Genomic DNA, 27816 nt, shown 5'->3' on the forward strand with positions numbered 1-27816 from the left:
TGTCATCTTGCTGCATCAGCTCTCGGTGTGTGTGGCACCACTCCTGGGTAGGCTGCCCTTTTTTCACATGGGGTGGCTTTCCTTGTGTGGCACGCTCCCGGCACATGGGGCACCCCTATGCGGGGGGCACCCCTGCGTGGCATGTCACTCCTTGCATGCGGCAGCACTGAGCATGGGCCAGCTCACCACACAGGCCAGGAAGCCCCTGGGTATGAACCCTGGACCTCCTATATGGTAGGCAGGCACTCTATCAGTTGAGACACATCTGCTTCCTTCTTTTTTAGTGTAAGCATTTTGAGGTATAAATTTCCCTCTAAGCACTGTTTTTTTTTTCTGTTTCCCATAAGTTCTGATATGTTGTGTTTCATTTGTCTCAAGACATTTACTGATTTCCCTTGTGATTCTTTTTCTGACCCATGGATTGTTTAAAATTGTTATTTACCTTCCATATGTTTGTGGATTTTCCAGTTCTCTGCCTGCTTTGATTTCCAGCTTCATTCCATTTTAGTCAGAGAAGATGCTTTATATAAGTTCAATCTTTTAAAATTTATTGAGATTTTTTTGTGTGACCTAAGATATGGTTTGTCTTTGAAACCGATCCACATGCACTTGAGAAGAATATGCATCCTGCTGTTTTGTGGTACAGTGTTCTGTATGTGTCTGTTAAGTCTAGTTCATTTATTGTATTAAGTTCTATATTTTCCCACTGATTTTCTTTTTAGGTGTTCTGTCCATTGATGAGCCTGGTATATAGAATTTTCCAACTACTATTGTAGAGATGTCTGTTTTTCCCTTCATTTCTTCCAATGTTTCTGTCATGTATATTAAGCCATCATGGTTGGGTGCATATATATTTATGATTTTTTTAATTAACATATAGTGTCTTTCTTCTTCTGTTGTATTGGCTTTTGACTTAAAGTCTCTTTTGTCTGAAATTAGTGTAGCTTCCCATAACACTCTTTTGATTATTTTTTGCATGGATTATCTTTGTCATCCTTTCACTTTCAACCTATTTGTGTCTTTGGGTCTAAGGTGAGTCTTTTCTAAACAGCATGTATTTGTTTCATGCTTTTTTATCCATTCTGCCCATCTGTGTCTTTTTATTGGGGAGTTTTATCCATTAACATTGTGTTATTACTATAAAGGCAGGACTTAATTTAGCCATTTTACCCTTTGTTTCATGTATGTCATATCTTTACTGTCTCTTTTCCTGTATTGCAACCTCCTTTTTCCTTTTCTATATAGTTCATCTTCTGTAATGTAACTGATCCCATTTTCATTTCTGTTTCTGTATATTTTTTAAGTATTTTTTTGTGGTTATCCTGGTGTTAGTGTATTATAGAACCTAAGCATTTAAACTATGAGTTTCAAAGGATGCCAATTAACTTCAATAACATACACATCATCTGCTCCAATATCCTTCTGTTTCCCCTCTTCTATATTATTTCTGTCCCACATTGCTTCTTTATATTTGCCTGTCCATTATCAGGAAATATGTTTATTTTATTCAATTGTATTCTAACTCGTATAGAAATTAAAGAGTAGAGTTTTATATTGAAGATACAGTACTATTGGGTTTTGCATTTACTCATTTACCTTTTATGAAGATCTTCACTTATTCATACTGTTGCCAGCTTCTCTCTTCAGTCTTTTCCTTTCAACCTGAAGACCTCCCTTTACCTATTATTGTAGAGCACATATTTTAGTGACAAAGTCTCAGTTTTTGCCTATCTATGAATGTCTTAAACTGTCTATTTCTAAAAGACAGTTTGCCAGATATAGAATTTGGGACTGGCAGTTTTTTCTTTCCATTCCTTCAATATATCATTCCTCTACTTTCTTGCCTCCATGGTTTCTGATGAGAAATTGGCACTTATTGAGAATCCCTTGTATGTGATGAATCATTTTTCTCTTGCTGTTTTCAGTATGTTCTCTTTATATTTTTCATTTGACATTTTGATTAGTATGTATCTTAGATTAAGTATGTTGGATTTATTCTGTTTGGAGTACATTGTGCTTCTTGGACATGTGTATTTGTCTTCCATGAGAGTCTTGGGAGATTTTTTACCATTATTTCCTCAAAAATTCTTTCTTCCCTTCCCCCTTCTCTTCTTCTGGGACTCCCATGATGCCTAAATTAATATGCTTCATACTGTCACACAGGTCCCTTAACCACTGCTCTTTTTTCATTCTTTCCTCTGTTCTGATTTCAGTTGCCCTGTCTTCTAGTTTGCTGACTCTTTTCTGCATGTTCACATCTCCTGTTGTATGTCTCTAGTGTATTTTAATCTCCAGATTATGACTTTCATCCCCATAACTTCAGTTATGTTTCTTTTTTAAACTTTCTAATTTTTCATTTTGTTCACACATTGACTTCTTTTTTTTTAAGTACCTGTCTTGTTTTGTTTCTTATTTCTTCCCCCTCCCCTTCTCTCCATTGTCTGCTCTCTGGGTCAATTCACTTTGTGTTCTTCTTTGTCTGTTGTATTCTCATTAGACAGCTACAGGAACCCATCCTGGGACCTTCTGGAGTGGGAGAGAAATGATCATTCTCTTACTCCACCTCACCTCCCTAGTTCGCTGCATCTCATATTGTCTCTTCTCTGTGTCTCTTTGTTGTGTCATCTTGCTGCATCAGCTCTCCATGTGGACAGCCCCAATCCTGGGTGAGCTGCACTCCTGCATAGGTCTGTACTCCTTGCACGAAGGGGAGCTCCTTGAGCAGGGGGGCACCTCTGTGCAGGGGCGACACTCCTTGCACACGGCAGCACTCCACATTGGCCAGCTCACCACACCCAGGAATCCCTGGGTATTGAACACTGGACCTCCTATATGGTAGGTGGAAGCTCCCTCACACACTGACTTTTTAATATCCTTTATCTCTATATCTGTGTTTAGTTTATTTCTATTCATAGTTTCCTTCAACTCCTTGAATTCATTTAGGGATTTATTTGAACTTCTTTGGTTAGTTGTTCCAAAGTCTGTATCTCCTCTGAAATCTTCGTTTGTTCCCTTGTCTGACCCATGTTTTCCTGTTTTTTAGTATGGCTTATAATTTTTTGCTGATATATGTACATTTCATTGTTTTGATGTACTGATTCTGAAAGCCAGTTTCTGCCTCTTCCCTAGGGTTTTATTGAAGATTGTCTATGTGTTAAGACTCCTCTTTGAGACTTGGTCTAGTTTACACTGAACTTTTAGAGCAGCCTGTGTTTAACTGTTCAGCTTTTTGCAGGTCTTCTGCGTTGGTTTTTTGCCCTGGACATGCAGTACAACTTTTAAGGTTGCCCTTTAATTTCTAGTTCTTTTACCTCCAGGGGAAGGCTTCTTTTCCTCTGTTCCTTCTCCAGGAGTCCTGAGCTATTCTATTTTTGTACAAATTTTCCTCCCCGACTCCTCTGACTTGCTCAACTGCTCCTCCTCTCTCACCTCCCCCTTATTACAATTTTTAGTCTTGGGGCCCATCATGCCTTACAGCATTTCAGTTTTCCTCTTTTTTTCATGAGGCTATTCTATCTCCAGGAATTTCCATGTTGGGATATCCTTCTTGTCTAAGGAAGTAAGATGGTGTTAGTATGCTTATTGTTTTCTGTTTTTCTGTTTTTATGCTCCAGCAATTAGAGACCTGTTTGGATATATACACAACTTGCCAGCATTTCCACAAGATCTCTTTTGTTTCCTTGTTAAGGTATCTTGCCCCAGGGAGCCAATGAGGTCAGTGTTCAAAAAGCACCCATTTTTACATTTAGATGCTCCATTCAATTAGAGACCATGTTGGTTATGTGCACCTCTTGCCAAGTTCTGCCATGGGTGTCTTGTTTCCTGGGGTCCCTTTTGCATGTATACACCCAGCTACTTGGGTTTCTCCCTTGGTCTTTGTGACCTTGAGTCCCCTGCCTGAATGTGAATGGGCTTCTAATTCACTGTCTTGAGTGACTGTGGTATACAGCCATGGAAGGAAATGCCTGGGCCAGAATACTGCCACTGTGTGCCTCTTAAGGAACCAGCAAGTCTGAGTACGTCTTCTACCTTTTGTGTGTATGTGTGTGTGTGGTTTGCTGTTCTTTTTTCATTCAGCATTTGGGGAGTTTTCCTCCAGTCTCTATTGTCCTCCAGAGTTCCAAGCAGGTGGGATTTGTCCTTTGATTAGTTGTCTTTGAGGGGAGACTTTTCCAAGGAATGTTTTATGTCATCTTCTTGATGATGGAGCTCTAGCGTGTGTTCTTTTAAAGTTAAATTTCATTTGCTTTCACTGAGGTTTATCATTCATTAGATAATAGCCATTGTTATTCATAGTTTTACATTTAAAATCATCCTTTATACAATATACATTTAAAATACTCTTGTTTTCCACTGGTCTCTCCAATATTATTTAAAATTCAAATTCATAGACTGTCCTAATTCTCTATTTTTCTTCATTGGTTTCATTAAATAATGATAGTAACAGTGACCATATACTAAGAGTCTTCCTTGTGTCAATATTGGACTGGCATAAGCTCATGAAATTCTCAAAACAACCTTGTAAACCTTGTAGTAGTTTTGCCTCCATTCTAAACATGAGTAAACCTAGGGTCAGAGTTACCCACCATCATGCATCCACACACCTATCTGAGAGGGAATTCCATGATTTTGCTACTCTGCCATGCTGCCGTAAGCTAAAACAATCCAGGTATAAATAATGTTTTCTTTTTTTCTTCCCCGTGGTTAATTATGGATAGTTTGCAGAAGTTTTAGAAAAAACTTACAACCCCCTCCAAAATTTTGAATGAAATTATTATAATTTTTTGTTCCTTGTTTCCAAACCAGAACTCTCAAATCAGATCTGGAAGGGATAGAGATGTTTTCAACTAACCCTCTGATTTTATTAGGTTCTACTTAAGTTAGAAGGAAATCAAAATATTACTATATGGATGATTCTTTGGACCAGTTAATGTCTTTCAGAAACTATATTTCAAGGTGGTACATTCCAAACTAGTATAAATCAGAAAATACATTTTTAGCCAGTTACCTTCCCATTTAATTTCAAACAGAATATCTTTTTCAAGGTGATTTCATTCTCAAATGTCTACATTTTGAGGGCCAAATAATTGTATATGGGAGGGTTCATTGGTAGTGATCAGAACATTTGCATTGTTTTTTAAGACCTTGACTGACCACATAGCTGCCCCAGTTTCCTGTTTTCAGGTACCCTTAACCCGTATCTCTTCTTCCCCACTTTCTCCTCCAGGACTGTCCACCAGAAGCAGGTGATTTCCGTGCTCAGCAGTGTTCAGCTCATAATGACGTCAAGCACCATGGCCAGTTCTATGAATGGCTTCCTGTGTCCAATGACCCCGACAACCCATGTTCACTCAAGTGCCAAGCCAAAGGAATAGCCCTGGTTGTTGAACTGGCACCTAAGGTCTTAGATGGTACTCGTTGCTACACAGAATCTTTGGATATGTGCATCAGTGGTTTATGCCAAGTAAGTGCTAACTTCTTTTCATTCTATTTATCCAGAGGCTTTCATCGTCTTTGTTGAATAGCTTTTTAAAGTTCCACGATCTGAATCATGAAGCATTACCTTTCTAGAGTTTATAAATTATTGGTGACAAATTTTAAATTTGAGGTTTAATTTCAGTGAAAAGAAAAGATGCTTTATTTTGTATTAAGTGGACTAGAGTTATGTTTTTTTCTTTCCTTGAGTCACACTTGAATATAGAAAAATAGAAATTGTTGAATATTGTATATCACTTGTGTTAGACTGTGAAATTACCTAACTTGGTTGTCTCTAATTCTTTTTTCTTTGGATGGATTGCTTTTCATTTCCTTAGAGCATCAGAATCACTCAGGTGAGACTGACTCTAAAATCTCCCAAATAAACTGTAGGAAAACCTGTTAGTTTTTGACCATAATTCCCATTTTGCTGAAAATTCAGACATACCATAGAGAAAGCAATGACATCATCAGTTAGCTTGGATTTTAGCAGGTTAAGTGTTTTTTTGGTAAAAATAAACTGTATTTTTAAGGGTTTTAGATGATTGAAAAGTTACATCAAAAGTATAAGAAGAGAGTGGAGGTGGCTCAGATGATTGGGCACCTCTCTCCTACATGGGAGGCCCTGGGTTTCATTCCTGGGAGAAATAAGTAAATAAAAATAAATATAATTTTTAAAAAGTATAAGGGATCCCCATATATCCTACCTCCTCTGCCTCCCACATTTTTCCTTATTAATAACATCCTGCAATAGTGTGGCACATTTGTTACAACCGATGACTGAATAGTATAACACTGCTGTTACCCAAGGTCTAGGTTACCTTATTATTTACACTTTGCTGCATATAATTTTATAGATTTTGACAAAATTTATAATGGCTTGTATTTGTCATTGCAATATCATGCAGAACAATTCCAATGCCCTAAAAATCCCTATGTTCCACCTAATCCACCCTCCAAGAACCTCTAGTAACCATTATCTTTATGTCAATATTACATGTTCTTCCATCCCTAACAATAATAAGTTTACTTTGGTCCATGTTTGCATTTCTGAATTAGGTTCGTTCATTCCTCAACCTTGAGGATTTGGGGATTGTGATGCCTGCTCTGCTACAGATTGAGAGGGGGCTTTGATCTTATGGGGCGCATGGAAGGAATTGTTTTGCCTTTTGGAATGGGAGTTGTCCATCATCATCATTTTGTTAGTTGTCCTGGGCAAGTCCAATGAACTGGAGAGTAGGTGCTGGTCACAACTCTGTTGAGATTCAGGACTCAACCAGCATATGAACAGACTGAAGATTTATGTCTCTGAGACATATATTTAATGAGCATAGTTCTAATTATAGATTCAAATAAAAGGGGTAGAAGGATCATGTGTAGGGAACTTATAAATGAGTCTAACTCTGTTACATTGGGGAAAGAGATTGTCATATATTCTAAAATAAGACCCACCAGTGGGGTGCTGATTTCAAGGGGTTGTATGCCTTACCTATAGATGTCTTTATAGTCCTTGGGAACACCCTATTTGAGGTTTGTTTACTGTGGCACTTAGTGAGATTTGCCTGAGAGATGCATAAGTGCAACTGCTGGAATGACCTCCTGACTCATTTTGAAATCTCTTCACGGTACAAACTCTTTTGTATGTATGTATGTATGTATTTATTTTAAATGTAAGTTAGGGCTTTATTTTTTTTCTACCCCCCCAACCACACCCTCCTGTTTTTGCTGTCTGTGCCCATTCACTGTGTGATCTTCTGTGTCTGTTTCTTTTTGTCTTCCCTTCTTGTTTTCTCCTCTAGGCTTTACTGGGATTCAGTCCTGGGAAGCTCCAATGTGGGAGAGAGATTCCCTGTCACTTGTGCCACCTCAGTTCCTGGTTTCTGTTGTGTCTTGTATTGACTCTCCCCAGTTTCTCTCTCTTTTTTTGTGTCATCATCTTCCTGCGTCACTTGCTGCATGGGCCTGGCTTGTACGCCACTCGCTGAGTGGGCCTGCCTTTACCAGGAGGCCCCAGAAATTGAATCTGGGCCCTCCCATAAGGTAGATGGAAGCCCAGTTGCTTGAACCACATCTGCTTCCTCTTTTGTATTTAATGTTTACCCCTTTTGGTAAAGGTATTTTTCCAGAGGCATTGCTGGTTGGTGCTTGGGTATTACTCCCTCAGTGCCAGGGAGGCTTTTCCCTGAGAGTCATGTCCCACACCAGGTGGGGGACTATTGCATTAATTTGCTGAGTTTGGCTTAGAAAGAGGCCATATCTGAGTAATAAGAAGGTTTTCAGGAGGTAACTTTTAGGCAATAGTTATTATTAGGCTAAGTTTCAATTTTACAAGAATAAAGTTCATACTTATAAGCATTAATATCAAGGGCTTGATATATTGGTCTGTTTTCTTTTATTAGGCCAGCAGATAAGTCTCTAAAACAGGGATAGCAAAGAGTCTTGATATCTGGTATCATTTCATCAGTGTTTACTTTTGGGATGTGCTTTTGTTCATTGGTAAAGAGTTATTAATATTTTCCATCTTCATGTAAAGGTTCTCTTTTTGGATTAAGTTGACCAGGCTAGTTTTGGAGCAAACGATTACTTTATTTCCCTTTGCGCTGTACTTCACCATATACTTTCTTATCCCATGTTCATTTTGAGAATCCTTGCCTCTTCTAAGAAGACATTGGTTGAAATTTTTCTCCAGAATCTCTAATATCACAATAAGAAATATAAGTATACACTAATTTTTTTGTTGTTATAAATCCCTATGTGTATTTAAATTTTAAATCTACATTTGGATGTAAAAGGAATAACTTTAAGGCAAATTACTATAAGAGGTGAGATGTCAAGACAAGGATTTTTATGTATGAGAGAGTGACACATTCTTAACCTTCAAGATTTCTGAATCTTGAGATAGGGAGATGTGGCATGTCTAATTAAGCACTTCTCAGAAGGGTTGAGATGATGTATACATAGATGAAGGACTGTATATATAAGACACATGAATTTCAGATGTATTGAATTATGCAATCTTATAGTTTTAAAGAAAGGACCTTAAAATTTATCTAATCAACTTCCTAGAAAGCAGTGTATTTAAGTAGCATCATTTGTGATATTTGGTTTTCCTTCTTCTGAGACTCTCAGAAGTGTTTAAATGGAGTAATGGAATTTGCAGAGGCTTGGGAATTAATAGAGAATTGTAAAGCAATTAGATGTAGAAAAAAGGGCTGCATTGTAGGGAATAGCAAATAAAAGAACAATACCTTATTTATGTATATACTGTTAAAGCAAAGCAAGACAAATTTCCATTTTGTAAATGAAAAAGCTCAGAACCAGAAAAGTGTAATTTTCTGAAAAGTTATATGGTTGGTCATGGCAGAAATGGGACTAAATTCCAGGTCTTCTGATACCTAGTCCAAAGTTACTGCCACTAGACTATACTGCTAAGTGAACCAAAATAAACAAGACAAGTCAGCAAATTTGGTTTCATTTGTTGCTGTTGCATGTGAGTTCGATGTTCCATGTTTTTCCGAAGGCTAATCCTGCCAGCTGGCCTCCTGGACCTTGGCAACTGAAAGGGAATCCTATCTAAGCAGCTAAAGAATAAATTGTATATATAGTAAATATGAAGTGATAGTGTTGGACTTTTTGTTATAAGTTTAAATATGCCTTCTCAATTTGGATTCTTATGAATGTGACTTGTTAGATTTGGGGACAAATATGCATTATAGACTATTTAGAAAGAATTTTTTACTTACACATAGAACTCATGATTGGTTATTGTTTTCTTGGTTTATTTGTCTTATTAGAGATGGCAGTGTGGTAAAGAGGTGGAAAGACTCAGGCTGTGTTTAAGCACTAACAAGTAGTTAAGTTTGGTTGGCGAGCAGGGTATCCCCATCTATAGAGTAAGAAGAGCAAAGTAGTTTGGGACAAAATCATGAAGACCTGAATGGCAAAAGAACTATGGTGAACAGTGGGTGACTAGGAAAGTCTCCTAGTGAAGAAAAGGCCTGATCTGAGCTCTGTCTTAGGAGGATTATTATAGCTGCAGTTATATGAAGCTGGGTGTAGTGGGCCTTGGAGTAAAGGGACTGGCTCACTAGAAGGCTCCTGTACAGCTGAAGTGAGGCAAAGCACAGCCTGGTCCAGGGCATTGGTAGCAGGAATACAAAGGAAACTGAATCTAAAATTGGAAAAGATATTTTTGTTTTAATTAGGTCAGAAGGTAGAAAGTGATAAATGAAGTTAATCATGCTCAGGGAATCAAAAACTACCACTTAATCTGGGCTAATAAGGGGTATAATTTTTTATCCTTGCTTGCTATCACTATCACCAGAGTGTGTGTTTTTATGGTTAAAACCTACTTGAGATTTTACAAAGAGACTGGAAGACAGAGGCGAACATTTAAGTACACTATGTACTTTTTCAGAAGGAGAAGAATCGAGTTAGTCACACACACACAAGTTGAACTTACTACAGTCTCAAAGGCTTTAATTATATAAATTCCATTATTTAGGTTGGTGATTAGTATTTTCAATCTTTGGTCATAAACGTTAAGTTTAACATAAAAAATAATATAAAATAATATTTTAAAAAACATATTTCCATGTCTTTTTTAAACTTTGCCAAGAATCTTAAGGCTAACTTAAGTGTGCAATTTTTAAAAGTTCTTCCAGTTTCCTGAAGAAGAAAAAAAATCCCCCCTGTCCTATTTTTCCCTTCCCTTCCATTTCTATTATTTAATGTGGATTCTTAGTTCTTTCGCTGGCTTTATTTTTGTCCTATTTTAATTTGTTTTTGTGTAAGGTGCTTCAGATATTTTTAGGTGAGGCAGATAGAAATTATAAACATTTAATGAAGCAAATATTTACATTTGGGCATAGTTTTGCCTTGCTAGAAAATGACAGTATATAAAGGTATATCATTCAGAATCACCGATTTAGTTACTTAAATTATAACTGCTTAATAGTCAACTAAGAGCCACTTCCTCAAAAAAACTGTTTGGGCCTGTAACTCTGAAATAGAACCAGAGAGGACTTTTAGAGCCAAGAGACTCCTTAGCAGTTAATAGATATTGTCATTGCACAGAGGAAGAAACTGAGACCTGGATTGACTTTCCCAAAGTTATAAGTGAGTGACTTATCTGTATCTGTTGTGGATTTGCTTCAGGAAAATTTAGAATCATCTCTGTTTATAAAATTTATCTCATTCTTATTCAATATTAGAGCATCATACTAGGTAGAATCTTCGTTCACTCTAGTAGCAGAAATAATCAAATAGCTTCCATTTTTCTATGACTATTATGTCTAGGCACTTTACATATATATATATTTTCTAATATTTACAACCAGTCTGCATATTAGGTAATAGCCTCCTTTCACAGCAGAAGAAACTGAGCCTTAGGTATATTATATGACTTGCTCAGGGACACCCAATTCTATCTGATTAAAAGCTCCTTTTCCTTCTGGTGAGGAGACCAGGTGGACAGAGGCAGGTACCGTCTGATGTTAAGTAGAGGTCCCCAACCTTGACTGTACTTCAGAACCACCTGGAGAGCTCTTGAAAGACACCTTTTAAGCCCTACACCCTGCTATTCATATTTATTGGTTTTATGTGTTCAAAGCACTCTCTTTATGATTCTATTTTTTGGTTACATTTATGAACCACTTGTAGAATGGAAAGCAGATAGGATTTAAAATCAAAACACATGGGTTGGAATCCCAGTTCTCCTTTTAATGAACTGTGTGATCTTGGTACTTAACCAAATACTTAACCTTCCTAAGCGCTATCTTTCAATCTGTGGAAAATGGTATTGACTCACAGACTATGGAACACCAAGTGAGATAGATAACACACATGAAAATGCTTAAGCTATAAAGGACTACGGAAACGTAGAAGATCCTGAAAATTTTGTGTTGGAAAATGTATTTAAAGTACTAGTTCTCTATATGAGATTTCATAACCCTGCAACATTTCAAAAAAGATTAAAGTAATGAACATTTTATTCTGCTAAGGAAAGAAATTTAAAAAACAGAGACCTTCTACCATCTAATTCTGTCATCATTTATTTGAAATGTTATTAATGAGAAAATAATAAGAACCTAATTTCAGAATAAAGGACAATTCTTTCGACTGAATGTAGATGGCCTTATATGAAAGTTACTACCTGTAGCAGTTTTAGATTATTTATGAATCCCAAAAAGAGAAGGATTATATTGGTAAATTAATCTATTCCTCTGGGTTTGATACCCTTTGATTGTATTAAATTCAGTTGAGGGACCTTTGATTAGATTACCTGTTAAGATTGCTTTTAGGGCTTTTGATCCAACTATGTCAGTAAGGCATGACTCCTTGCTGGGTCTGTTATAAACTGACTCACACAGACCAAGAGAGACATAGGAAGAGAGAAAGCAGTCATTTTTTAATCCTGCTATGTGACAGAAAGAAGGCTCAAATCTCTGAGGCCCTGGGGAGCAATGAGGCATTTGCTTGATGGATTACAGCTGAAATTGGGGAGAGAGCAGAACAGCCAAGACTGATATAGGAGGCCCAGAAAGAAACAAGCCTTATGCCAGGAGAGAGAGGACTATAGGATCACTTAAGCATGAAGCCTCGAGAAGCTGGACCCATGGAGCTCAAGAGGAAAGGTAAGCCCAGAGGGGGAAGGCTGAAACCTGGGCAGAGATCAGCGGCCATCTTACTTCAACATGTGGCAAATGACTTTAGTGAGAAAGCACCTCATATGGTGCCTTGAGTTGTACTTTTCACAGCCTTGGAATCTTATATGTTTATTCCAAATAAACCCCCTTTATAAAAGCCAAAAATATTTTCTGGTACTTTGCTTTGGCAGCCCTTTGGCAAACCAAAACACTACCCTATATTTGTTCAATTTTTTTCTTCCCAAAGCACAGAAATTGTCTGTAATTTCACAGGCCAACACAGACTTTGAGATCATCTAGACCATCCCAGAGAAATATTGCTATATTAGGTTGTACAATTTTCCCAAGATCTTACATCTAGTTAATAGCAGACTAGAGGTCAGAGGGTGTCAGTGGTTATCAGCATTTTTTTAACCACACCCCATATGTTATTTATTCAGCACATGCCACAGGCCAAGATTTTGGCCAGCTTTAAGTCTGCCATTTATATTATAAGAACAAGTTTAGTGAATGTACCTTTTCAAACCACAACCCACCCACCTCCTTTTCCCTCCCTCCTACAATCTGATCATCTTCCCCAAGGATCATTGTTTCGGTTTCTCTCCCTGCCATCTATCTCAGACTGAGAAACACTGGGATTTTTATTTGCTCATTATCATTCTGGATTAGATGAAGTTGATGATATGGAAGAAGTAGGGAGACAATTTGGCATAATATGAATAGTTAAGAGTAAAAGCCCTGGAGTCAGACTGTCTGGGTTTGAAGCCAAGATCCACCTCTGATTGATATATAACTTTGAGCAAGTTCCTAAGGCTCAGTTTCCTCATCTACAATAATATACTACTTGATAGAATTGCTGTGAGGATTACATAATCAAATGCATTGAAGGGTTTACTATGAGCTTGATAAATACTAGTCAGTATTATTAGTAGAGTACCCAGGTTACTTCTTGTCTTTGTCATTTTCCTCCCTATGGCCTTTTTGGGTACATGGTTTAGTGCAGTGATAAGTGCAAAAAGGTAATACTGACTTCCCAATGAATGAGCAGACCTCTGTAAATTTCCTACAATTATTTTTTACTAATTGCTCCATGTTGTACCATTATCAACTGCTGATTCAGAGCAGTGAATTGTACCCTGTACAAAGTTAATGAGCCATCTCAAATAGGATCAGCTCTATTAGTACAGTACTGCTGTTATTCATTTATTTTCATTATCCAAAAACCCCATTTGCAATTGTTGTAAAGCACAAAGCCCATTTATGCTTAAATATAAAAAAAGAGTAGCATAAATTTATGCATAGAACATATGCTGCTGTTTAAATAATTGAGGTTATTTTGAATCAAATAGAGAAAAATGTTTTAATTTCAATGATTTAAAAATTTTCTGTTATAATGAATGGAATTTATTAGTTGATATCTAATATGTATATTAAAATAAAAAGTATGATTATAAAACGAGCCCATTTATAATGACTACGTATTTATAATATTGCTTATTTCTATTTCATAAAATAAGGCATTTCAAAAGGGGAAATTCCTTTTAAAATGCCTTAATAATAATATTATATTATATTAATATATATATATTATATATATAAATGCCTTAATAATAATAATTATATAAATGCTTTATATAATATTATTGTAAGTGAATAATGCAATAAAGAAATAAACAACAAATTGGACCATGGAGTTTTGACATCTATACTTTTGTAATATTAAAATGAATCAATTCTAACAAAGAATTTTTTTTCATTTTTAATAATTGCTGTGGTGAGTGGTTTGAAATGAAACAAATGAAATAATTATTTCTCCATCTCTGTCTGTGACCTAAGTCACTTGTATAAAATGTTCACCATATATTCCAAAGGCAACGATGTCAGAAGCATGGAGTTGGCTGTTTTTTCTGCTGTGTTTTATAATCGAATTCTATATGGAAACACTGTTAAAATATTAAATATTAAATATTAAAAATATTGCTTAAAATATTTAATCTGTACTCTTTCTTCATTTTCCCTTTGTATGATATTGTAAAAATAAAATGAACTTTACTACTAGTTGACCTTGGGCAAACTACTTAGTTTCTGAACCTTGTTCATTTGTTTTCTCAACAATCTATGTTGGGTACTGAGGACACAAAGTTGGAGGTAATTTCTTCCTTCATGGAAAAAACCTTTGTAGGGTTATTGTGAAAATTAATAATTATTTTTCAATTATTCATTTAACAAATATTTCTTTGGGAATTAATGGTATATTAGCTACTGAAAATACAAGACCAGAAAAAAATACAGTTCCTGCCCTCCCAAATCTTATGCTCTTGATGGGAGATATAACAAGTATACAGGATAGTATACTACAGTTACTATAATATATTCCCCTCACTGCAAATACAGTGTTCTTTCTAAAATACAGATTTGACTCCATTTCTTATCTGCTTGAATAATTTTAATGACATTCTTTTGCCCTCAGGGTAAAGAAAGCCCAAATTTCTTTACATGGTTTGCAAGTCACTATGTCATGCATCCTTGTTTACCTGTATGTATGTGTGTGCATATATATAGATATATATATATAAAATATATATGTCAATATATATGAATGTGTGTGTGTATACACATGGTGTAGAAGCCACAAGGAGAGAACTTTAGGCTGTGGTGAGCAGGAGGCAAGGGGCACCAGGGAATGCTTTGAGGAAGAGATGGCTGAGAAAACATAAAAATATAGGTCATAGAAAGTGACATTCTTCAATAACTCACTCATCCCCTAATATTCCCTTCCTGCCACCCCAGTTGGGTCCCTTGTTCAATCAGATACCATGTCTGTTTATGAAAAAGTTTCCTCTGCTGTATCATTTGTGGTTTTTTCCATGTTAATATTCAGTTTGTAAGGTCAAGAATTTCTATAGTTCCCACAGAAAAATTTTCTTGAAAGTTATACCCATTTAATTCCTCCTCTGATGTTAAGCATGGACTGATTGAGTGAAGTAGATGAAAGTAAAAGGAGATGAATTTGGAAAAAAAAGATCTGTGGAGTCTGCACAGTGAATTTATACATATGACCACTTGCTTCTTGTGCTAATTCTCTGGTATATTTTTTTTTTCCATTTTATAAACGAGATTGAGGTTCATAGAAGGTCATACAATTTTAAAAAGGCAAAGCTACAATTCAAATCCTATAATTTCTATTATATCATAACCTTTGCGGCAAAGATATTTTAATAATGAGGCATTGTACCATTAGGTACTCTTCTTTGTTAGCAGAGGTATGACTATATGTATATCAGGTAAGGAACTCTATGGCCTAGGATTTATGTTTTCCATTAAGCAAAGATTTGTGTTCCACCAAGATTTGGTAACTTTCTTGATTCATCCTGTGATGTTTGTTTCACAAATGATTCTTTGGGACACTTATTTTTAGATATAGTGGAAGTGCTAGTTTTACTTGATCATCTTTAATAGTATATCAGCGTTGTTAGTGATTTTTGGAGATATTCATTCAACAGTATTTGAGGGCTTAAAATTGGTCACTTGACTATGTACAGGGGTATATAGCAGTGAACATGACTCAGGCTTTGCCCTTGAAGAACCACAGCCTCAGCGCTCTATAGCATTCATAACTAAAGGGGAAAAAAAATAAAGAAACCTATTTTCTCCCTATTTACTATACTTACTAATTACAACTTTGGAGAATTACCTTAATCCCTATAAGGGGGTTTTGTTGGAATTACTAAAGCACTCAATCCATATAGTCATTTTTTGGGTGACTCTTAAAATGTAGTATATTGGCTCACAACCTTCTTCTCCCTTTCTATTTCCTATAAACCTATCTTCCAGACTTTAGCTCTGTGAGTCTGCTCAGTTTGCTTAATTTATATCCAGTGAGGTCATGTAATACTTATATTTCAATGCCTGGCTTGCTTCACTCAACATAAGGTCCTCAAGGTTCACAGGAACAATGACTTGTGAAGGAGGATGGTCATTGAAGCACCCTTGATATTGATGACTATGCTTATGAACCTTTGCTTTTGAAATTGAAACTTAGCCTAGTGATGCAGGGTGCCTAAGAGTTACCTACTGGGAGCCTCCTTGTTTCTCAAATGTGGCCTCTCTCTAAGCTGAACTCAGCATATAAAAGCAATAACTTACCCCCAGTGTGGAACATGATTCCCAAGGATGAGCCTTCCTTGCACCAAGGGATTGCTACCAAGTACCAGCAAGCAATACCTCTGGAAAAGAAAAAAGAAAAAAGAAAAAAAGCCCTTGACCAGAAGGTGGGAAAGCTAAAGACAAATGAGTTTGTATAGCTAAGAGACTTCAAAGTGAGTTGGGAGGCCATCCCAGAGGTAGAACTTATACATATCTCAACAGGATCTCTTTAGCAGCCCAAGTAGTTACTACCCCAAATAGTGAAGCTCCTCAGAGATATGGAGACATCCAGGAACTGTAGTTAGGGCAGGTAGTTCAGGAAATTGGCCCCTTGCCAAAGAGTCCTAATTTGGTATTTATGTTCCCCAGTATAACAGAGTTAGATTCAGCAGTGGTTTTACTATGCATGAATCTTCTGTCCTTCTATTTGAACCTATAATTCATACTAGAGTTGGTAGGTGTACATCCAAGAGACTTAAATCTTTGGGCTGTCCATGTGCCTGCTGAGCTCTGAATCTCAACAGAGTTGCAACACCTACTCTCCAGTTCAGTGGACTCATCCAGGACAACTAATGGGGAGGAGATGATAGACAAACAATATACCAAGGAACCGAGAGTGCCTACAATTGCAAGCAAGAGAGTCCCATCCATCAGATGTATGGAATCAAAGACCCCTCAATTAATGGTGGAGTGGGCATCACCATCCCAGAATCCTCAGGACTGGGAAACAAACTGTAGACTAAAACTTATTAGTATTCTACGATAGACTTATTGTGATTCTGGCAATGAAAGAAATACCATTGTTGTGGAGGCAGTGACCCATGGATGTTCTGGGGTTAGGGAGAGGGTAAAACAAGTATAATAGAGGAGCATTTCTGGGACTTGGGAATCAGCCTGAATGGCATTACAATGACAGATACAGGCATTATATATCTGGCCATAACCTACAGAGTAGAATGGGAGCGAGTGTAAACTACAATGTAAACTATAGTCTATCCTTAGTGGCTATGCTCCAAAATATGTTTATCAATTGCCATGAATATACTGCACTGATGAAAGATGTTGCTAATGTGGGAAAATGTGGGAGGTGTGGGGAGTGGGGCATATGGGAATCCTCTGTATATTCTCTGTAACATTTGTGTAATCAAAGTATCTTTTAAAAAATAAAAAAAGCAGAAAAAAATATAGTGCAGATTGGTATAACTTCTTTGGAAAACAGTCTTGACTGTTCCTCACAAGATTAAGCATAGAGTTAGCATATGCCCTAGCAATTCCACTCTTAGGTATTTTATTAGTTAGGGTTCTCCAGGGAAACAGAACCTGCAGGATATATATATACACATAGACATATATATTATGTGATTATTCTGAAATTTATTATAGGAATTGGCTCACAACTATGAGGATGGACAAGTCCAAATTCTGTAGGGTAGGCCATAAGCTGGGAATGTCAATGAAAGTTTTCAATCAATTCCCTAGGATAAGCTGGCTGAAGTAGAGATGGAAATTCTTCCTTCTGACAGCTGAAATATCAGGTCTCCCTTTAAGGCCTTCAGCTGAGTGGATGAGATTTCTCTCATTGCTGAAGGTAATCTTAGTTGATTATAAGTGTAATCAGTCATAGATCTAATCAACCTACTACTGATAATTTAATTCCACAAAATATACTTATGGTAATAACCTGGCTAGTGCTTGCTTGACCAACAACGGGACACCATACCTAGTCAAGTTGATACATGAACTTAATCATCACAGGTATAGACCCAAGAGAAATGAAAACCTATGTCCATACAAAACTTGTACATAAATGTTTATATCAGCATTATTCATAATGCTTTTGTGTAGTAGCTTCCATCCTCCATCTCTCATCCCCCAACCATGTGGCAGGCACCTGTAGGTACTGCAGCTGGTTTTCTTTGTGTGGCTTGCTGGTGCCAGGGTGGGCTATCAGGACGTAGTCTTCTATAAACCAGGAGTCTATGTTCTGATTGCTGATCTTTGCTTCTGAATAATATTTTTTTAATAATATTTTTGATGGCTGGGGGGCCAGCATGGAATGTGGCCATTATTTCAACCCCCTTCAGGTAGAAGGGGCAAAAGAGCACTTATCCTTCACTTTTTTTCTCTTTCCTCTTCCCATTTTGAAACAAAAAATAGTGTGGAAAAGTCCCAAACTGATGATTCAGCCATCAACAAGGGAAAAAATAGCAATCCCAGAAGAGAGGGAAAATTAGATTTTCAGAGTTAAAACAACGTAATACTCAAAATGTGCAATTCTCAACAAAAAACCCTACAAAAACACACAAAGACATAGGGAAGTATGGCCCATTCTCAGGGAGGTGGGGGGAGTTAAACTTCTTCCTGATAGCACTATCCATTCATTTAGCATATAATCATCGAAGATCTGTTGCAGGCCATGTTTTAGTTTGCTAAGCTGCCAAAATACAATATACCAGAAATGGGTTGGCTTTTACAATGAGGATTTATGATTTATTATACTTGCAAGCTTACAGTTCTAGGCTGAGAAAACTGCCCAAATCAAGGCATCATCAGGCAATGCAGGTCTTCTTCCTGAAGACCAACTGCAGGTGATCCTTGGCTCCTCTGTCATATGGCAAGGCACGTGGTGGCATCTGCTGGTCTTTCCCTTCTCCTCTGGGTATGGTCACTTTCAATTTTCTGCTTCCCTGGCTTTCTTTCTGTCTCTCTCTTCATATTCATTCCATCAACAAAGGACTTCAGTAAAAGGACTAAGACCCACCCTGGGCCACACCTTACTTAAATAATCTAATCAAAAGGCACTTAACTGAAGCAACCTAATCAAAAGATCCCACCTACAATAGGTCCACACCCACAGAAATGGATTAAGTTTAAGAAAAAAATCTTCTGGGGTCCATCCAGCTTCCGACCATCACAGGCCATTTTGAAATACATTTTAACAAATGGAAACAGGGTCAGACATGACTTTATTTTTTTTAAGATTTCTTTCTTTCTTTATTTCTCTCCCCTTCCTCCCCCCCCCCTCACCCCACCCCATTGTATGCTCTCTGTTTCCATTCATTGTGTGCTCTTCTGTGTCCATTTGCATTCTTGTCAGTGGCACCAGGAATCTCTGTCTCTCTTTGTTGCATCATCTTGCTGTGTCAGCTCTCCATGTATGCAGCGCCACTCCTGGGCGAGCTGTGCTTTTCTTGCACAGGGTGGCTCTCCTTGCAGGGCTCACTCCTTGCACATGGGGCTCCCCTAAGCAGGGGACAGCCCTGCATGCCATGGCACTCCTTGCGTGCATTAGCACTGTGCATGGACCAGCTCACCACACAGGTCAGGTGGCCCTGGGTTTGAACCCTGGACCTCCTATAAGGTAGGTGGACACTATCCATTGAGCCAAATCTGCTTCTCCAGACATGACTTCTTAAAGCAAGAATGAATGGAAGACAAATGGGTTAATCAGATTAACTATGCCAAAGAGTGAAACCAGATCATTCTCATCATATTTTATAGAAAAATCATGCAGATTGCTATATCTTCTTGCTGAATTGAACCTTTTTTAAATTTATTTTCCCTTCCCCCAATCCTGCTCTTTTTGCTGTCTGTGTCATTCGCTATGTGATGTTCTGTATCTATTTCTCTTTTTGTCTTCTCCTCTCATTTTTTTTTTCTCCTCTAGGATTCACCAGGATTTGATCCTGGGGACCTCTGATGTGGAGAGAGGCTCCCTGTCACTTGTACCACCTCATTTCCTGGTTTCTGCTACACTTCACCTTGACTCTCCCCTTCATCTCTCTTTTGTTGTATCATCATCTTGATGCATGACTCACTTGCTTGGGCACTAGCTCACTGTGTGGGCACTGGCTCATTGCATGGGCACTTGTGCAGGCACTCATGCAGGCACTCAGTTCACCATGTGGGTACTCTTTCTCTTTTTTACCAGGAGGCCACAGGGATCTAACCCAGGTCCTCCCATATGGTAGGCAGAAGCCCTATCATTTGAGCAACATCCACTTCCCCTGAATTGAATCAATATACAGTGTTTTTGTCTCTTGTAACCTTTTTTTAACTTGAAGGCTGTGTTGTCTAACAATAATATAACCACTTCAGCTCTCTTTTTGGTTACTATTTGCATGGAATATCTTTTTGTACTCCTTTACTTTCAACCTATTTGTGTCTTTGTATCTGAAGTGAGTCTCTTATAGACAGACAGCATACAGAAAAATCATGTTTTTCCATCCAATCTGCCAATCTCTGTCTTTAATAGAAGAGCATTGGGAATTGAATCATGTCCCCAACAAAGGCATGTTCTCCAGTACCAACTCCTGATCCTGTGGGTGTGAACCCATTTGTAATAGGATATTTGAAGAGGTTTTATTAATTAAGACATGCTAAAGCTGAATGAGGGTGGGTCTTAATCCAATGCTACTGAGCATAGGAAATTGGACATGGGAGAGAGTAGCCAAAAACTGGAATACAGCAAAATCTGGAAAAGAAAGGAAAAGACACCACCATATGTATTGCCATGTGATGGAAAAGTTGGGTTGGATTTGTAAAGGTCTAGTGTCCAGTGCAGTTAATTCTCAAAAAGGCATTTATTCATTTAACTACATTATGTATTAACCATTGAGTATTTTCACAGAAAAGAATTTTGAGACTAAAAACAGAATGTACCATCTTGCAGTTTAATCCTTTTAGGTTCAATCAGTTTTTTTAAAGTTCTATCAAATCCAAGAGACCAAGTTAGGCTCTATAGGGTTATAATAGAAAATATCATGATCCCTGTCTTCATTACAGTCTTATGATATGAGGTGGAAATATATATAACTATAATCAGCAGCAGCATGCAAAAACTTGAGGTTTGGACTTGCTTAGCTATAAGTTTAAAGTCTAGCTTCTGAGTACTATCTGTGTGATCATGTACTAATTTCTTAGGTTCTTTAAACCTCAATTTTCTCACCTGTAAAAACAATAGTTTTTCTTGTTCACATATATTGAACACTTATTGTGTGCCATACACTGTGCTATGAAGAAATATACATATATTATCTCCTTTCTTCATATGAACCCATGAGAGAGCTACCATTTTATAGAGGTAATTGAGGTTTAGAGAGAGTAAGTATTGTTGGTTCTTTCATTGGACAGTCATTTGAGTACTAGTGCTAGGCATTAGGGTGAGTTCTAGAAATGCGACTCGTAAGCACAGGATGTTGTGGGAGCATGTAGGAGAAGCACTGTTTCAGTTTTGAGGACCAGGAAAGGCTTTATTACCCAGGTCAAAAGCCATCCCTTTTCCTGGGAACTCAGTGAAACTCCCTCGAGAACTAATAGTCATCCACTCCTTTTAACACTGTTTTTCCTTTGTTTCCTTTTTCTTATATTAATTTGCTTTCTCATTTAGTCAATTAGATTGGGAATTCCTTACTGGCAGAGACCTCACTTTTCATTTATATAGATTGCTCAATATAAGACTGTTTCTATGGATGAACAGAAAAATCAGTAATCTTTCTGTTGACTATTTTTCTCTCTTGATGACCAACATTATCTAAATCACATAAATTATTCACCCTAAAATTCTTCTTTATCTTTTAATTTATTTGGGCCTTGCTGTCAATCTTTCAGGCTATGAAACAGAGTCCATTTATGTTATTTAATTTTTTTGTTATAAGGCATGGTCTGCCACCCCTGATTTACCATTGCGGAGGAAGTGGCCCAGGCCTACCCAGAACCTTCTCCACCGAGATAACTATTGATTTATTTCATATATCAACAAAATTCTCTGAAAGAATCCTTGCTGCTGAAGGTGTTACATCCTTCCTGGGATTAAATTCACAAAATGCAAAGTTTCCAAAGGCTGTGACTATCAGTTAGGATTCTAATGTGACAGAGTTTTCTTACCAACTATATATTAGAAAATGGACCTGAGGATTGTTTGTTCCTACAGGACATCCCATGGTTAAATAAAGTAATCTTCAGTCATATTTTTCATTAAGTCAGCTCACTCCATAAGTGATATGGCTCTCGGGCTTTTGGCCATAAAATTCTAGTCTCCTCAGAATTTGAAATGCAAGATTTATATATTTTAGTGATTTGAAAGATTTGAAATTTTGACTTGAGTATAACTTTGGCCCTAAAGAAAAAAAAAAAAAAAAAAAGGGAACATATCAAAAAGAAGGCAACTTTCAGAAAGTAGAATTTAGTGATTCTCTAGCTGGTCCCTCTCTCAGCATCTTACCAGCTTGGCACAGAGCCAGTCCATGCTCCTGTTATGGGTGTGAGTTCCAGAGGGAGCATATTCTGGGAGCATATATGTCTGTGCAATTCTGTCTGGACTGGATGTGATAATGGAGAGAAAAATGCCTAAAAGTACATTATTGGGACATATGAAAAAAAGTAAGAGCATAGACTGTAAGCTTTATAACAATGTTGAATTTCTTGAATTTGAAAACTGTACTTAAGATTGTTACATAAGTGAATATCCTTATTCTTAGGAAATGTTTATGCAAGTATTAAGTGTTCAAAGAGCATGATGTATGTTATCAAGTGTTTAAAAAGTAGGTAGGTAGATAGACATGGCAAATTAGCAAAACATTAAAACATGATGGATCTGATTTGGATGGTGGGTATGTTGGAGTTCTCTTATGGGGTTTGTCATATTTTTGCCACTGTCCTATGGATTTGAAATTATTTCAAAACAAAAATTCTAACAGTGATAATTTCTGAATTAGGGAGTTACAGGTGATTTTTATTTGCTTCTTTATGCTTCTCTTTTCCTATTTTCTGCAATGAACATTTTTTATAATTTGAAAAAAACAAAAAATTTTAATAATAAAGAAGTTAAATTAAAAATAGGCAAAGTGAAATTAGGGAGGACATTTTGAAATTGGGTGTCATATGTCTATATATAATAGTTTAAAAATGTTAAAAATCAAATTCAAATACAAAAGACAATTAGTGAGTAATATACATTGGCATATTTCCAAGGAAATATCAAATTAGGTAAAGGGATGATTTTTAAGCAAATGTGTTAACTACTTTAATTGTTGAAATCCTTATTTAAAAAATTTTTAAAGCATCATGTACCTTCCAGATTTTGGGCCATGAACATAATTTTCCAAAACTTTTAGCGCTCTCATGCTTGCCAAAGGCTTTTCTGGAGCAGTCCTTGCAAGGGCTGCTTGCCACAATCAAGAAAATCCACACAAGCACCTAAAGTTAATATAATAAACCCCACCTGTCCTTTCTATGCCTCTTCAGTTAGACTGCCTTAAGGAGTTCAAATCAAGAAGGAACAAAGTGCTTTTGCTGTGGGTTGACTCCTTGTGATCCAAGGAAACATTTAAGAATATGAGAAATCTGGGGAGAAAGGCAAGAAATGATCTATGTAGTTAATAGAATAAGAAGGCCAAGACAAATTCAGAGACCTTGGGATATACTTGGAACCTCTCTCAAAGCTAGTCACAAAACGATGACTTTGAAAGGGGCCTTGGAGAACACTAGCTGTGTCTCCTGACTCAATTGCTAAGGACATTGAGCATCAGAGAAGGAATATGATTTGCCCAAGGTCTCTTAACTATAATAGCAAATGGCAGTGCCAAGAAGACCCAAACCTAGGTCTTTTGGCTCCAAGTCCAATGCTCTGTAGTCTTTATTAGATGAGAATTCTTTTTGTATGTGTTTTAAGAGCCTTTAAGAATTTAAATTATTTTCTTTTGATTTGGATGTTTATTCATTTTTGTTAGCCTCTTTCACCATTGCTAAGTGCATTTCAGTCCCTGAGCTAAATTTCCCTCATTTGTGGCCAAAATTATCACAGGAACATTCCATTCACTCAAAAATAGTTATATTATAAAAGAAAATACAAGCAGAAAACTTTTCCAACAGTGCAATATTCTAAAAAACATCATGCCCACAACTTCCATTCCTGCAAAAATGCCAAGTGTAAACCTACTGCACCTGTAAACTATAGTGAGCCCACAGTGGCCAGGAATCGATGGCTGGCTAGTCCCATGTGCACATAGGTTTATGATTACACTTAAGTACCAATTTAGTTTCTTTGCCGGCCTAGAGTTAGAGGTGATTTAAAGAACCAGACGTTTCAGAGAAAGGGGGGAAAGGAGAGTGTAGCAGTTTGAAATAGTTAAGAATTCCAAAAATAGATACTGGATTATGCTTTGTAAACTGGTCTGTACCTGGACCTGATTAAATTATGATTAGGGCTTTGATTGGGCTACGTCAGTAGGGCGTTGAGTCCCTGTCCCTTGGTGGGTGTGGACTCACAGATAAAAGGCATGGTAAAGGACAGAGTTGCAGTTTTTGATGCTGGAGTTTTAGGCTGGAGCCCAGGAAGTGAACACACAGGAGAACACAGAGGAATAGAGATGGCTCTGTACACTTGGGGAGCTCTAGGGAAAGAGACACGGCCATTTGCCTGAGAGTCTACAGCTGACCTTGTGGAGAGAACACAACAGCTGAGCCCAGAGAGAAACACAGCCCTGGGAAGAGAGGAACCCAAGAAGTCTTGAACTCTTAGCATATGTCAGCAGCCATCTTGCCCAAACATGTGGCAATAGACTTGGGTGAGGGAAGTAATTTATGCTTTATGGCCTGGTATCTATAAGCTTCTACCCCAAGTAAATTCCCTTTATAAAAACCAACAGATTTCTGATATTTTGCATCAGCACCCCTTTGGCTGACGAACACAGAGAGGTATCAAGAGGAAATGCTTGGAAAGAAGAGGCCCCTCTAGGGCCCTCATGGGTTGCAGAGAGAAATTCTGCCCATTGTGAGGCTCTCAACCCCTGAAGCAGAAACCTCAGAATTAATGTTGGTCAACAGAGAGTTCTGTTGATTCACTGATCCATCATCCATCTGGGGACAGGCATATGTGATGTGTAGTGAGAGGAGGTAGGATCCTGCTGGATCAGAGGAATATTAAGTATCTTTACACACAGGCTTTTATTTTAATCCTGGGAAATATTTTTGTGCTCATTTAAAACATGCTTTCTTAGACAATGTCTTGGGTAGAATGGTTTTGTCAAAGCTGTTTAGGTTTAGCTTCCAATTTTCACAGTAGTAGTCTCCAAGTCTCTTTTTTTTTCTAGTTTATAATTTAGATTTTAGGTTTTTTTTTTTTAATATAAAATAATTCTGAGTATAGTTTTCATTTTTCTCCTCAGATGATATTCATAGCTCTTATGCAGAGTTTATAAATGAGTAACCCTCCAGTCAAATATAGCCCACTGACAAGTTTTGCTCTTTACATACAGTTTTTTAAATTATTATCATCATTTGGATTAGTTGTCAACATTTAAATAAAATGACATTTCCAATAAAAATCAAGGTCCCTATGGCAGTTTGAGATTATTTATGAATCCCAAAAAGAGAAAAATTGTTTGTAAACTAATCTATTCTTCTGGGTGTGACACCCTTTGTATTAAATTAAAATGTTTTAAGTTCACTCGATAAAATCTCAAGGAAGTGAATCTGATTGGGCTAATCTGGGTATGTCTACTCTTGAATCAGTTAGCCAAGGCCAGGGGACTGAGTGGCAGTCATGGCCACTGGGGAGTTTCTTGGGATACTATACATGACAGTGGATCTGTTTTCAAGTCTGTGGTTTTTTAGTTTTTCTTGTATGTCTAAATCGGGGCAGTGGTCTACATAGAAGTAGATTCCATACTTAGAAATTTTAAGGATCTTAGAAATATTCAAAGTCCAAAATTTTAGCTGTTTAGAGTTTAAGAAATACCTCAGATCTTTTCCTATAATAGAAAATAATTTATGAAGACAGTAGTTTTGCAAATCATGTTTAAGTCCTACCATCTTCACAATTAATAATTGCAACAGGGCAATACAGTATGGGCTCTCACATAACAAATGTCTCCCTAGTTAACAAATGGATGTAAGTTCATGGATGTGAGTTTGCTACTGCCTGCTGCCTGTGAGAGGGTAGTTAGAGTTGTTCCTCACCTCCCTGGACAGTGAGTTGCATCTTTCATCCTTTGATGGGTGAATCTGATGAGGTGGAAATGCTCAGAAGTTAATACTGACAGACAAGCCATGGAAAACTTCTGTCTTAGTTCATCCTATAGTCTTTTTATACTAGGACAAGATGATCCTTCTGCTGCAAACATCAGCCTCCTCTCTTCTTCAGCCAAAAGTTCACCAGGGTTCAAACAATTTCTTAATAGATTCCAGCAAGATTTTTGTGGGGTTGTAAGAAAGAAGTTTCTGGTTTGCAGCCTGGAGGAATGTGTCTAGCACTGCAGTACCAGCACTGAAATCAGGACCCACCTGGATTCAAGCCCTCGACCAGGCTTCCAGTCTGGTTCCGATTTTGGGGGGACTTGGCAGCTTGCCTTCATTGTTCCAAATTATTGCTGCCATTCTTTAATGCACAGCTCACATCTCACCTCTTCCATCAACCCCTCCCACACTGATGAGAAATCAGCCCCATCTGCACCCCATATCTAGTGCTGAAGGCCCTTTTATTTTCCCATTCAAACAAATTTATCAGATACAGGCAATTCTCAGTTGTCCATACTGATAAAGGAGTATGTGCCTATAGGTAATCTGTTATTATATCTAACCTGTTGCAATTTTTCTTCCTGATAGAGAGGTATATGACACATAGTTCAGATATTAAGAAAGGAAAGGACTAGAAAGCAGACTAAGGGCAAAATCAATGTGTTGGTGATGGTGAATTCTCTCTGAATTTTTTTCAATACCTACTTTCTGAATAATCCCACTTTCCTTTCTTTAGAACAATGGGCAAATTATGAGAGGTTAAGTCAAGCCACTTATGTGGCTTATGAATCATTATATTGTTATGTAAAATGAAAGCTTAATTTTTGACTTTTTAAGAACATTGGAGAACAATTTTTTTTAAAACATATTAGCATTCACTTTCTTCCCTTTTCATTTCTTCAATTTCCATAGTTATTTTGGTTATCTTTATAATTAATAGTAGTAGTAGCTCTAATTATTAAACTCTAAGAGCTTTATATTCATTGTTTTATTGAATCTTCACAATTTATTTGAGCAGTTGTAGATTTACAGGAATATCTTGGAGAAAGTATACAAAGTTCCCATTTAAAATATCACAACTTTTTGAGATGTGATTGGTGCTCTTTTGATGAGGAAAAGAAGGCATCAAGAGATGAACTAAAACGGGCAAGGTCATACAGCTAGTATATAACAGAGCTTGAATTCAAATTTAGATCTGTCTGGCTCCAAAGCTATTTGCTGTGCTGTGCTGTGCTGTGCTGTGCTTTGCTATGCATTATCGCATTATCGTTGGGTCTATATAAAGCTTACTCAGTGGAAGGACATGGGGCTTTGTTCAAGTCCAGAGAGAAGGAGGCCACGGCAGCAGCTGATGGTAGAATAATGATATCACTACAAAGCCACTCAAGAACAACAAACAAATATGACTCATAGGTTTACTATGTGTTCCTTAGATTATGTGCACATCTGTTGCTTTTCTGCCTCCTGCTCTTACTTTGAGATTATAAACCCTCAAAGGAGGGTCATGACTGCTTCAACCTGTACAATACTT

General features: G+C 37.2%; 1 protein-coding gene across 4 annotated transcripts in view; it reads left to right on the forward strand.

Moving 5' to 3' along the window:
- ADAMTSL1 (ADAMTS like 1) overlaps positions 1-27816 on the forward strand; it is a 1125968-nt gene that overhangs the window by 792753 nt on the left and 305399 nt on the right. For all 4 annotated transcript variants that reach the window (XM_058301906.1, XM_058301907.2, XM_071216754.1 and 1 more), the window contains one exon: positions 5228-5464. In XM_058301906.1, the coding sequence (XP_058157889.1) occupies positions 5228-5464 (237 nt within the window). The remainder of the gene's footprint in view (positions 1-5227; positions 5465-27816) is intronic.

This window comes from Dasypus novemcinctus, chromosome 8 (genome assembly GCF_030445035.2).
Source record: "Dasypus novemcinctus isolate mDasNov1 chromosome 8, mDasNov1.1.hap2, whole genome shotgun sequence".
Lineage (NCBI taxonomy): Eukaryota > Metazoa > Chordata > Mammalia > Cingulata > Dasypodidae > Dasypus > Dasypus novemcinctus.